Genomic DNA, 13693 nt, shown 5'->3' with positions numbered 1-13693 from the left:
GAGAGAGAGAGAGCGAGCGCCTCCACCGAGCGCTGCGCGGCCTCGGCGCGGCGTCAACTCTGTTGCATTCGTCGTCTTGCTGTCGTCACCGTCGATGCACTTCGCGAGCTGCAGTTCCGTTCTGTCCGTCGTCCCGTTCGCATCGCGATCCGTCTGCGCTCCTTTTCGGTCTGTGCCTCTGTGCCACTTGGCACCACCGGACCGGTCCTCGTCGTCGTCCTCGTCGTCGTTGTGGTTCGTTTCTGTGGTGAATCCGCGGAACTCGAGCACATTCCCGAGATCGAGATCCTTCGTGTGGAGCATTTCCGCCGCAGATTGACCACCAGAACACAAGCGGTGCGTGTGTGGCTCCCGTCCCCCCAGTCAAGGGAACCGGGAGGTGACGATCAACGCGCCCCCTGACACTGACGCGGTGTGCGCAAATAGAGCGATAGCAGCGACAGGCGATTTTTTGGCGCTTTCCTCCGGCGCGCCCCGCGTAAACCTACTCCGGATCCGTCCGTCGGTGCGTGAGTGTCTGAAACAATAGTAAGATAGTTGGGCGCCTGCAAAAAACCCGGGACCCGGGCCCTCGGTGGCGAAATATTTTGATAGCGAAAGCGGTGCGGTGCGGTGATAGTGCACGCGGTGTTATCGCGCGCGCCGGCCGCGCGTCAGCACGTGGAGATGGTTGCGTTCGGTGTCGCGCACGACCGTTGATGGTCGGACGGTGCCGTGTGAAGAAAGTGCGAAAAAACTCACGCGAGCGAACACACGGAGCGAAGAAGTGCGCATCCTTGCGGAGCGGCGCTCGGCGGTGGGCGTTTGGTGGGCGAATTCACAGCCCCGGTCCGCGGCCCGTTGTGTTGCGGTGTTTCTTCACGCGCTCTGTAAACAGTGTATCTCCTCTTCTTCGTAGTGCGATCCGGTCTCTGGTCGGTCGGCGATGCTCAGATACATGTTGTAATCGTGGCGGCACGTCGGGTGTTGTCTGTGAAAGGTGTGCAGCGAAGAACCAAACGTTGAGCGGAGCGTGGGCTTTTTCCGTTTCTAGATATCCATCCACCGGCGCGTGTGTTTGTTACTTTGTTGCTCCGAAGCTCAGAAACGCACAGATAGTTGATAAGCGAGCGAAAGTGACCAGCCAACCAGCCAACGAGCCAGTCAGCCAGCCAGTGTGTAATGTAAGTAAAGCTCAAGAATTATCACAATTGATCGTTCGATCGCTTACCGAGAGCGGGGCAAATGTAATTGGATTGGCTGCGTCAACCGCGCTTAGAGTTATGATAAATTGGATTAGAAGCAACTGACCGGTTTTTGCTTGTTTCTGTGTGTACTCAAATTAAATAAACTGTCAACTTTGTGCTCCGCGCTCTGCCTGCGTAAACACGATTACATTGGCCTCCTACCCGCGTTACATGCGTTAGCCGCCGTTATCGGTCGCCAACAATTTACGCACAATTTCAAAGTCCCTGGAAACCCTAGAATGGTGGCCAGCAGCGTGTGTGGAGTCCTGGCGTGTAGGCAAGTCCTTCTTGTTTTGCGGCCGATGATCGGTTCTGTGAGGAAACCAAATGTCGTCGAAGAACCTCGGTAGCGTAAGCCGTCGACGGTTACGGCGGCTCCTTCTCCATTTCCGAAGGAGATTGTGCCGTTGATGTCGTCAGATCGTAATCCGCACCAAACAGTCAGACTCGTTGTTGGGTACACTGGCTTCTCTTGTACGACTTGTGGGTAGACTGAGTCCTAAATACGACAATTCTCCGAGGTAGAAATGAGCTTCGTCAGAAAAGGTGATTTTTTGGTAAAATTCATCATCGTTGTCTAAACGATCTTTCGCCCAATTTCCGAACCGTGATCATTTGCCTTTAGTTGCTGAACCAAATGCACTTTATACTACAGCTTCATAGTAAGATCTTTACGTGAAATTCGCATTAAAAAACTGCGAGGAATATGGCCAAATGTTGAGAACGATGGCGAGTTGATGTCCATCCCGAAAATCGTTTCAATAATTCTCGATCCACCAGTTTTTGGCAGCTTTTCTGAGTTGAAGACTCACCGCTTTGGAAATAAGTTTTTATTATTTTCTAATTCCAAAATTAAATAAATAAAACAAGTGTTCACAGTTTCCGTAATGAAGGGTGTCACTCTAAAAGTCGAGTTTGAGGTAGTTTAAAATCCAACCACTGGATGGGCTTCCCATATTGCGGTTTTGTTTTCGTCAATGCATGGTTCAATTGATCATTTGTTGTCAGAAGCGATCTTCGTTCGTTCGTTCTTTGCTTGTTAAGTTAAATCGCCATTTATATTTTTTTAACCGCTTAAAGCACTACGATTTTCTAAAAACAAGCTTCGACAAGTATTGGATGCGATGCTGTACCACTTTCCATCAGCAGGTAGCAGAAAAGCAATGCTCCTCGTAAAACGTTATTAACGTTATTATCGAAAGGTCCACATGGTCTTCAAAGATAAGTTGCAAACCAGTTTTTTTTTTCAACAAGTAATCACTTGCCTAATGCCAAAACAAGTTAATGATTCCCAAAAAGCATAACCAGGAAGATCAAACTGACAGCAAGAGCCATCTGTTTAACAGTCCGATTTCCGAGTTCTAGACCTGTGGTAGTTCGGGAGTAGACTCGACTTTCCCCACGCCTAGTGTCGGCCGGAATAAACAAACCACGTCCACCGTTGTTTCTCTATTTGCAGATCGGCTCCGGAAGCTGCGCCAACAAGCAACCGTTCGCGAATTATACCGCCGTCCGTGATCGTGACACTTCTCCCTTGTGCTTCCAGGCACCGGGAAGCGAGAGAGAGAGGCAAGAGCTAGATTAAGGATCCCTCTTTGGAGGCCAGTTTGGGTGTCGAACGAAACAATATGCCCCGCACAGTAGGCTGCCGCCGTCGTTGTTGCCGTGGTACGCCGAGAAGGTTCGCTGGTGTTTCGCAGTGGAGATCCGAGTAGGCCCGCGAAGTTAGCAAAGCAAAGCAGTTGGAAACTAGTTGTCAAGGACTGCGCGGATTTCACTTGAGAGTGACGATTGACGATTGTCCCGCAGAGTGCGTGCTCGGGAGCCGGGAAGTTTGGCGTGTAGGCTTGGCGTGAGCCAGAGATAGAGCAGTGAGAAGAGAAGAGGAAACTAGAGAAGAAGGCGACAGGGCCAGAGAGAGAGAGAGAGATAGAGGGAGAGGCGTAGAGAGGAGTAGAGAGAAGTGGTCGATCCGCGCACCGGAGCACCGTTTCGCGCGCCGCGGTCCGCGGCTGTGTGCGTTTCTTGGATGGTGTCTCAGGACCGTTGGGCGGAAGCAATGTCCGACTCCGGGTACGATTCGCGCGCGGACGGCAACGGCACCGCGTCCAGCTCGTGCAACAACTCGCTGAACCCGCGGACGCCGCCGAACTGCGCCCGGTGCCGCAACCACGGGCTGAAGATCGGGCTGAAGGGCCACAAGCGGTACTGCAAGTACCGCCACTGCAACTGCGAAAAGTGCTGCCTGACGGCCGAGCGGCAGCGCGTGATGGCGCTGCAGACGGCCCTGCGCCGCGCCCAGACGCAGGACGAGCAGCGGGCCCTGAACGAGGGCGAGGTGCCACCCGAGCCGGTAGTTAGCATTCACATACCCAAGCTGTCCGAACTGAAAGAGCTGAAGCATAATATGATTCATAATTCTCAGCCGAGATCGTTCGATTGCGACTCCTCCACCGGATCGATGGCGTCCACACCGGGAACATCCAGCATGCCGCTGACGCTGCACCGGCGGTCCCCGGGCATCCCGCACCATCCCGCGGCCGAGGCGCAGCATCTTGGAGGTAAGTGTCCTGGCCAAGTGTTTTCTTACCGGTGGCGCGGCAGGGAACGACGCCGGGAGGGGAAGATCACGCACCGGGCGGGAGGATCGATTTCCCACGCATCCCACCCCGGATTTGTGTGCAACATTTTATTGTTAGTCCCGAGGATCGGCGTCCGACCGGTTTAGCATTAGTTACGACGACGGGGTACTTCTTTCGGTGCTGCGCGTCAGGATCGTTAGTTTCCGTTCGTTCGCACGCAGAGCGAGAGAGCGAGAGAGAGAAAGAGCCCTTGGGACCCACCGGAGGTGGTGTGCTGTTTGGTGCCTTCACGGGCTCTCACTTACCGTGCTCTCGGCCGGCCGCCACCCGGCGGCCGGCCGACTCGTCCTTTTTCGCATCGAATTACCATAATTATATTATTTAATTATTTACCTTCATTCTGTCCGTTTTCTTCGTCCGTTCCGTGGGTCCAACGGCGGCAGCAGCACCCGGACGGGCGGAGGGCAAAAAGGCAAAATGGCCGCACCGCAAACACTCGCGCACGCGGCGGACACTAAGCCCCAAAACTGCATCTAGCGACGCGCAAGACGCGCCAACGCCAACGATCCTGCCAGAGATCCAGCCCAACATAATCGACCCCGTTTATCTCGTTCGCACGAACCGCGGCACGGACGGTGAATTGTTTCACGATCTGGTGGTGCCGCCCCCCCCCACCCGCAGTCCGACCGCACCCTCCCGCTCGTCCGGGCGGGTTGAAGAATTTATTTTATTTGTTCTTATTTGCACAACTGTGTTGGGTGCGGAAAAATGGCGCAGGCCATGCCGTGGCCGCGCGCTGTGTTGTGTAATTTTGTTGTACCTTCCGGTTTTTGCGTCCTCTCCACCGGACCCGCGTCCGCGCGCTGGTGCCACTTGTGCAATTATTACTTGTTATACTTTCGGGGAGGGTCTCTCCGGGCCTGTCCGAGGCGCGCGCGCACACGCGGACCACGCGGAGGATTAAGTTGAGCCGTCGCCGCCGTGTATATGCTAAATAAAACTTGGCACGCAAGCCCCGGCCTCCTTGCGCGCGCCCTCCCTCGCGTGCGCGAGACGCCGATTAGTCCGCGCGGTGCGCACACACTCACAGCTTGTGATCCTGCGTGCTGCGTGATGCTGCGTTTCTGGAGCCCCGGGAAGACCAGGAGAGGTCTTCGGGCGAATCCCCAGACACCAGTGGCCCGCCAGTGTGTGTGCGTTAATTTGTTTTTCCTGTGCCAGCAGCAGGGGGTCCAACGGGGAAAAACTGTCGCTAGCCGCCAAGGTGCTTAGTAATGGAAGGATCTGGAAGCGCAAAACCAAATCGTCGTCTCTCCTTAGCTGGATGGAGCTACTGAGGTGTTCAATAAGTTCGTAGCATCGATAACACAGCACGATGCTGGGAGTCCAATTTTGTTATGTTGATACACTCTTCATTTGAACGTATGAAAAGTTTCATTTCAATCCGTTACTTAATTCTTTTACAAGCCATTAAGTATCGATGTGGTTTTTCCATTATAACGGAAAAAAGTCAAGTATCGTGCAGTGATCGAATTATTATTTTTGGAAGGTTTGGAAGCAATGGAAATTTATGAACGATTGTTGAAAGTGTATAAGGACTCTGCGTCTTCGATTCAGACAATAAAAATATGAGTTGCAGGATTTAAACGTGGTCGTACAACCCTTCAAGACGATCCACGTCAAAGACGCTCAAAACCAGTAGCGACACCTGCAATCGTAGAAAAAATGCAGGATATCGTATTGGAACATCGTCGAATGACTGAAAGGGATTTAGTAAAAGGCCTAGCCGGTAACAATTATAGCTTTATCGAAAGGATAAAGTGGATTTAGTGCCTCGACTCATCATTATGGATGAGACTTGGGTCTACCACCATACTCGGCCAAGAATGTGTTAGCATCAGTTGTTTGGGATGCAAAAAGATTTTTGTTGGTTTTATAGAAACCCTGCAAACTGGTAAAACAATAACATCCTTTTTCATTAGGACAATGCACGTTCTGAAAAGTGAATTTTGAAAATGCCAAAAATCCATGAATTTGAATTTCGAATCGTTAGAGTATCCATCGTATCTGTTTTCAGACCAAGATTATTTTGAAACCCTTCCCGAATTTCACTTCAGGGATGGCGATGTTCAGAGAAGCCGCAATGCATATTAAAGTGTATTTCAGCCGGTAAAAATGTATTTGGCTTGTCTAGGCTACGAACTTATTGAACAGCCTAGTAATGCCGGGTGCCAGCTCCCGGAACTGGTTCCTCCTGTTGAACCTGCAGCAGAAACAAGGGCGAATGGGGGTTTGGTGGCTAGTGTCTAGGCCTAGTGCTGTGTGCAGGAGGTTGATTGATTACGGTGTCAACCATCATCGTAAATCATGCCACGTATCCGCGATGACCTCTCTCTCTCTCTCTATCTCTGGGGGGGGGGGGGGGGGGGGCCGGGTGAATTTCCATCCGATCGGCCATTGCGAGATAAGCACACGCTCGTGCTGTGCGTGCCACGTGAAATTCGATTGACTGGCTGGCCGGGGCCCTGCCACGAGGATCGGCACCCGCGCAGGAGCAGGAAGAAGGGTGAGACTGTGTGGTGTGATCGCTTTTCTCCCTTATCGAACACAACCTACTTATTAGCTGGCATTACACTCGGCCAAAGTTCGTTAGGAGCAGAAGCGCAGGACCAGAAGGTGCCCATTAGCAGCGACTGGGGCCTTAATGGCTTAAATGGTCCTGTTACCCTGTGTGCGCCCGCGTTTCGTCGGTTCGACTTCCAGAGTTCGATTTACTCTCCACTTCTCGACCGGTGGAGACATGTAGAGCGCGGTATCAAATGTCATCCGCTGTGGTCCAGTTTTTCGGTGGACCGCAATTTTTCGCCGTGCTTCGTACACATCGCGGAACCGGTTTTCGGGCTGCAAGGATTTACGCGCGCCGTCGCAGAGGAAGGATGTGGATGTGATGTGGAACCCGGGCGCGGCTTTCTCGGGTTACTGTCCACTGCGGCCGCGAGAGGGAGCTGCGCGCCTGGTGGTGTTGATTGAGTCGTTTAGGGAGAGAGAGCGGAGCCTCCGATAGAGATCTGACGCACACATGACCCTTCTTCTGGAGCTCATTTCACGGCACGATGGACTTCAATTCCGATACCGGCGCTCCTTGTCGCCGTCGAGACGAGAGGACGATCCGTCGGTGCGCGCTGTGCGGTGTTTAATCCGATTTCGACAGACGTTTGTCTTGACGCGTCACCTCTGAAGGGTTGGCACCTTTGTGTTGACACCCCAGTGTCTCCAGACCTACAGTTCCTACTCCACCCCAGATTAGTTCCGTCGTGTGGTCGCCACCACCAATATTCTCGCGCCCTCTGGTCTCGCGCTCCACATAGGCGAATGGCGGCCTTGTCACGACATGTAATGGCTTTTAAAGTGTAGAGACATTCGCATTCGCGGGCCGCCTCTGAATCTCCGAAGCCAGCCAGAGTGAGACGTCCATGACGGATGCCATGCGGAACACTAAAAAGATCATCATCTTCGCCTTGCGGTGTGCGAAAAGCCACGTGACGTGCGTGGAATTTTGTCTAATTAGAAAATTATTAATAGTTCCTGGCTCGGCCCGTCACACTCACTGCAGCGGCAGCATTATTTTTGACAGCCTCTCTGAAAGAGCATCGCGCGTCGGACGCCGGGAGGAACCGGAACCGCGAGTGCGCGTAAATTAAAACGTAAATTGGATCCTTTGGAAAGTCCAGCAGAGAGCCTTCCATTGTATGCTAATTCCGTCAATCCGTTCCGGCCGGACTTCGAGTCCGAGAGAGAGCGCGAGTCTGTTTCCCATCGTTATGCGAAGGACTGGTGACCACCGAAAGAGGGCGCGAACTGGGCCAAACTGGTTCTTCCGGGTTCCGGGTTTTGGACGCACACGAGGTCGGCGTACGACGCGAAGGCATTCGGGTTCTTCCGTTCTGGCGACACACCAGACGCGCAAGGACAACTGCACGCGCGCGCGCGCGCGCGCAGGGAAAGGATCGCGCTCGGCGATATCGGTTTTGTTGGTGACGCAATCGAAAAAGGGAAACGTAGCCCGGGTCGGGGACGGGTCGAATGATCCGCGATTGTCGATGCACCGATGTCCGATGCACTTTTCCGTCGTAGCTGCGCGCGCGCGCATCCGCGGTTCGCGTTCGCCCTGTTTGAGCAAAATTGCACGCGGTGCGGCCGCTAATATTAGCACCACGGGCCGCCGCCAGCAACACTGTTGCGAATGTCTATTTTCGTCAATCCCCCCCCCCCCCCCCCCCCCCCGCCCCGGTCAGGTCCTTTCCGCATCACTCCCGCTCTGAGACACACTGCAGCCGGAGCTTCGCTCGGGGAACCAACGTGTTCCTCGTCGTGTGGGTCGTCGTCGTGAAGCAGAGTGCGCCGCGTGGCAGACGTGGCTTTTTTCCGGTTTCCGCAATTTTTTGGGCCACGTCAGCAGGACGAGGGGACACTACCTCGGAGAAGGACACAAAATTGAGAGAGTGACGAAATAGAATCGATCATTCGCGGATCATCACCGGCACACAATGGATCTGAGCTCTCTCTCTCTCTCTCTCGGGCGATGATGATTGATAGACTGGCGCGGGAGTCACATGACTCCCGTCCTCCTGACCGGGGGTGGGATGGTGGTGGTGGTGGTGTCCCGCGCAACCCGCCGCAATATGAGCAGCAGCATCGCGTCACGTCGCACTTAATCAACGTGTGCGCCAACGCCATTTGTCTGCGGCACTTCCGCGTGCCGGCGACGGCGGCGGCCGCGTGCTTGATCGAGGTGTCAAACCCCCCGCACGGGGTGGGGTGTGGCACCGGGGAGGTTGGGGAGCCCCAGGTCTCTGGGACCTTGTTTTTCTGGCCCCCGAACGAGCGGATGCCTTCTGCGTTCGAACGCGCTCCACTCACGATTCCGCGGTGCGGTAAGGAATGTTTATTTACGTTGCCCCGTTCATCCAGCGCAGCTGTCCTTTTGAGTCGCGCGCGCGTGTGTGTCCAAAGGGTCCAAAAGAAATTAAGGACCACGCCAGCTGATACCGCTAGCATTAATGGGAATGGGACCTCCGGAGCGCCACCGGAGAAAAGAAGTGCGTGGAACGGCACAAAAGAACTGCGGTGCAACTGGTTCAAGAGGGTAAAATGGGGACGGCGGGCGCGCGGGGAAGGATGGAATAAAATTTACAATCAAATCGATTTTCGCAATTGCCGCGTGCTCTCTCTCTCTCTCTCTCTCTGTGAGGACACTTGGGCCATTCCCGTCAACCTGCTTTTTGCAGCACATAAGCTGATCGGTATCGCGGTGCGTCTTCTAAGTCAGGTCACCCAATGAGGGCGGGCATATCATAATGTTTCAATTAAACGGCCAAACGGCCGCCCGATCAAGGTTCCAGTTCCGGATGGGGAGCTACGGAGCGGCTTTCTCAAGGCGTGTGTGTGCTTCGCAACTGGCAACAGAACCGGGGGAGCATAAATCCACTCCAAACGAGCGCGTTGCATTCAGGTTTTTTTATGCTCCAGTTGGGTTTGGGGTGCCTGCAGTTCGCTGATAGAGCTCCCTAGCGGTGCGGCTAGCAAGGGCTGTCAAGAAGAGAGTTCCGAGAGCCGGGAATTCCGGGTTCGGGAACCGAGTGGCCATAATTGTATGCTGTCTGATCTATTTCAGCTCTGCTGGCTGGCTGTGATAGTTTGAGAGACAATCGAGCGAGAGAGAGGGTATCGGGAAGCTTCCGCCCGGACCCGGACCGGTGGAGAGGGCCCTCCACAATGCCCGGACCGCGCCGGAAGAGCAAAAACCTTGAGCGCGCGCGCGAAACCGGCTTTTGGGCCGCCGCGTGAGAGTGAGCTTCGAGTGGCGCGGTGCAGCAGGACCCTCGGCCACCCGCGAAAGGGTCAACAATGTTGACGGCGGCACACAAGAGAGCGAGAGAGAGAGCCCGTGGAGGACTTTAGTTACTTTTTGATTCCTTTTTAATTCCCCCACCCGGGTGGTGTGGTACTCGAATCTCAGGCGCGCGCGTCCGCGAATTCTTCAAACGTCACGGCATACCCTCATCAAGTGGTTGTCGGCTCTCTCGAGGGTCGGAACCGGAGGGTCCGTCACAACCCCTTACTGGGGGCTTGGGGCCGGCAAACAAAATAAACAAGAACCGACCGAGAACTGGTCGCCTGGGATGGCGGGGGGATTAAGAAGGACTCGGGCCGAGTAAGTGGATCAAACACCTATAATCTGCGGTGCGGCCGTGTTCCTGCTTGCTGCTCTACTTCGCCCAGATGTCCGCCAGGACCGCAATGGTCCCCCCAAAAAGAGTCCAACTTTCTGCGTGTGCGTGTCACGCCGCAGGAGTCGCGAACCAGCGGTCGAACCAATTCGGATTCGAACGTTTGGACGCAGCATAATTTGGGACACAAATTACGCGAGGAAGTCACCTGCTCCAGCACCGAAAAGGTGGCGCTAAGCCGCAAGCTCCACTCCTTGCTGGCCGGTTTCCCTTCACGCCGCAAGGCCGCAAGTGTCCGGGTTGCTGGGTAGGTACTCTCGGCGCACAGGGCGTGGTGCGTGGTGACTCTCCGAAGGTAATCAATCATTCTGCGCGCAGGCCACAAGTACTTATCCTGGGCAAGGAATCGCATGCTGGCTCGTTTGCTACGGCGTCCAAATTGCGTCCAGTCAGTCAGCGCGGGCAGGCCACAGAGCAATCAGTATAATTTGTGTCGGGGACTGCTCCTAGGGTGTGGCGTGTGCGTATGCAGATGCGCGGCGCGGCGGCGGCAGTTGCAGTCGCTCGCGTGCACGCACGTTTTTGCGCAAACGTAATCAACTTGCTCCTTGCTCGAAAACGGGGCGCAAACCTTCAAAAACCTTCTTCTGCAGTGCGTGCCTCTTCGTCCAATTGAGACAGCGCGAGAGACAGAGAGAGAGAGAGAGAGAGAGAGAGAGCGTCTTGCCGGGCGTCCTTATTTGAAACCCGGTTCCAAGCTGCCGTTCCGCCCCCCGTTCTCTCAAACCGGAACATCTCCGGTCTGGATCTCGCGCGGCCCAAAATAGTTCCCGTCAGCGGGAGGAATGTGCCCGTCTCCCGCTCGCTCACGTAGCGACACCTTGTTGGCTTCCAGACCCCGGGACCCCGGGACCGAAGAGTCCCGGGGATTGTGTCGCCAAGTTGGGCGATCGATTCTCGCTCCGTCGCTCTCCGCCAAATGTGGTGATAATGTTTCGCCCGCCAGAGTCCGCTGCTGCTGGTGGTACCGATCATTAACCTTTCCTCCCTTCCCGGTTCCTCCGGCAGGGTGATGGCGGGTGAGTCTGGGCCGCCCCGTACATTATCCCGCCGCTATCCCGGGACACGACCGACTCGTTGGGCCCGCACGACTCAGCCTCGGCGGATCACCACAATTCGGCGCGAGAGATGCACCAATTTGAAAGGGGGCCTCCGGTGGTGGTGGTGGTGGTGGCCCCGCTGCTGGGGCTCCTGTGTGTGGCCCCCCCCGTGGTGGTGCGCGGTTCCCGTGGGTTGGCAAAGCGCAAGAAGCAGTTCTGCGCGCAGAACAGAAACCCAGCCGCGTGGAGCCGTGATGCTGCCCGGTCTGAGAGAGCGAGAGAGAGAGAATGAGAGTCAGTGCGAGGGAGAGAGAGAGAGAGAAGGGTGAAGAGAGAAAGGAAAAGAAAACGCTAAAGCTAATAAACCTGTTCTTCATTTTTTCGTCCCGATTCATTCGCCGTGGCCGCGCGCGGCGCGCGCAACGTCGTCGTATTTCATGCCGCGCGATCTCTCCCCTTCGGGTGCGGGCGTGGGGCGGTGGAGGGGCCCCCGCGCGAACCTCTTGGGCGATTGTTGTATTTACCAATCGTGATGCATGATCAATGTTGTGCGGAGTATTTTATTTCTTGTAAAAGGCCTTGCTGCTGCTGCGGCGCTGAATGAGCGCGCCTAGAGGTCGGGGCAAAGCTTTTCCTTCGCTTCACGGTGACGGTGGCGGTAGTGGTGGTCCTCACGGCTGGTGCCGGAAGCGGCACAAGAGCCGGTCGGAGGGAAGGGACGGTGGGGTGGGCCGGGCCGGGTAGAGGTCAGTGACAAAACGGAACCGAACTCTCCACGTTCGAGAGCGCTCTCCGCGTCGTTCCGAGGCTGAAGGCTGTGCAATGCTTTTCTAACGGGTTGCGGCGCGGGGGGGACTGGTGGGCTGGAGGGCTCTTGCATGGCCAAGGAACGCTCTGTGGCGGCGTCGCCGAGGTCAAGTTCAGTTGCTTTTCCGATGCATCATCATCTACTCGCAGACGCTGCTGCTGCTGCTGCTGCAACAATGGTCGTCCTGTTTGATGTGGTTCTGCTCCTGTGTATAGGTGTATGTGAGTGAGTGTGGCGGGTTATTTCGCACCCAGTCAGCCAGCCAGCCAGCCTCAGGTATGATGGATTTTTGCTCGCCGCTCTCGGGGCCACGAAAAGAAGTGGGGCAAGAACAAGAAACAAACAGCGCGCCGCTGATTAAATGCCATATTTTACGGTGAAATCATTTCACCGACTCCCGGCGGAACGGGCTCGGGACTTTCTCGAGTGAGTCGCGCGAGGGTCATAAGGAAGTACTTGAGAGGTCGGTGGTGGCATTCCTCCATCGTTCGTATAGGGTGGTCCCCATCTAGTGTTTGGTCCTGTTGAAGCCAAATGTCGTCCAAGGTTTCAGCTTCAATCCAAGCGTATCCCATCGAAGATTACAGTGGCTTGCGGTTTGTGGAGCACCAAAACCGAAAATTCTGCTCATTAACCGAGGTGGAGCTTTCGTACAGTTTGAGTTGAAGACTCAGTTTTGACTAAATGTTTACAAATTTCCGGAACGAAGTCGGACGTTTTAAAAATCGAGTAAACTCTTGATGGATCACCCTGTAAAAGTGACCGGTTCGCCGGAACGCTCTCAACGCTGTTGGGATTATTCATTTTGTAGCTCGTAATTTCTCGGACCTGAGAGGTGTTCCCGTTTTTTCGCTTGTGATTGAGTTGAGTGCGCTCCACCGTCCCGTGTGTCTCTGTCCCTGATTTGAGCGTGGCATTAAGATGTGCCGAAAAGTAGCGAAAACACCTCCCAAAGAGAAGCTTGCAAGCTCGCTGCGCCCTGTGATGGCTTTACTCAATCAAAACCCTCGATTAACCCCCTGAGCCCCGGTATGCTGAGGAATCGGAGCCCAATCCGTCATAGTTGGTGGCCCGTCATACGGTCCGGTCGACCGAGTCCGGGCTCCAGTCGATTGTTTTTGTTGTTTCACAAGCCATATTGGTTAAGCCCTCTGTCTCTGTAGCGCATTGTAACCCGCAGTCGGGTTCGAAACTGACCCGAACACTCACAACACAATGATATTGGCTCAACTCGCCGGTGAGCTCACCTGAACCGAAACTTGCTGCCGACGAAATGTGCAACCGGCGGCCATATGCCGGACCACTCCACTTGCCTTGCACACAGGATGCGTTTTTTTGGCCATCAGTCGTGCCGGCCCTTGCGGCAAGAATGTTACATTAACACGCTGTTTTTGTTGTTGCTGACGCACGCTGCTGATGCTGCCGGCCAGAGTCGATGGCGAGAAAAAGGACTCCGCCAGAGTGTGTGTCCAACATCCAGTCCAGTTGTTCCGGCGGACACACTTGACAGAACGGATCACGCGGCGTCGCGCGGAGTTTGACAACGGCTCATTAGCGGCGCGGAAGAAAGTGAACGTGTCTGGGGTGTTTGCTTTAAATTAGCGATGGTGTGTGGTGGTTGGTTGCTGAATCAATACAAACTTTCGCACCGTCTGCAGTCAGTCCGGCTGATGATGAGCGATGATCCGTCCCGATCCTGGCCTGTCGGAAGTGCACGAGATGTCGCTGGAAATTAACACATCGCCGC

At 55.0% G+C, this 13693-nt stretch overlaps 1 protein-coding gene across 1 annotated transcript in view; it reads left to right on the top strand.

Annotated features, from left to right (window-relative positions):
• Positions 1-2727: 2727 nt before the first annotated feature.
• LOC131209178 (uncharacterized) overlaps positions 2728-13693 on the top strand; it is an 81634-nt gene continuing 70668 nt past the window's right edge. The window contains exon 1 of the mRNA XM_058202178.1: positions 2728-3787. Coding sequence (XP_058058161.1) covers positions 3256-3787 — 532 coding nt within the window. The 5' untranslated portion in view covers positions 2728-3255. The remainder of the gene's footprint in view (positions 3788-13693) is intronic.

The sequence above is a fragment of the Anopheles bellator genome, chromosome 2 (assembly GCF_943735745.2).
Source record: "Anopheles bellator chromosome 2, idAnoBellAS_SP24_06.2, whole genome shotgun sequence".
NCBI classification, from domain to species: domain Eukaryota; kingdom Metazoa; phylum Arthropoda; class Insecta; order Diptera; family Culicidae; genus Anopheles; species Anopheles bellator.
This window is presented reverse-complemented; position numbering and strand designations above follow the sequence as displayed.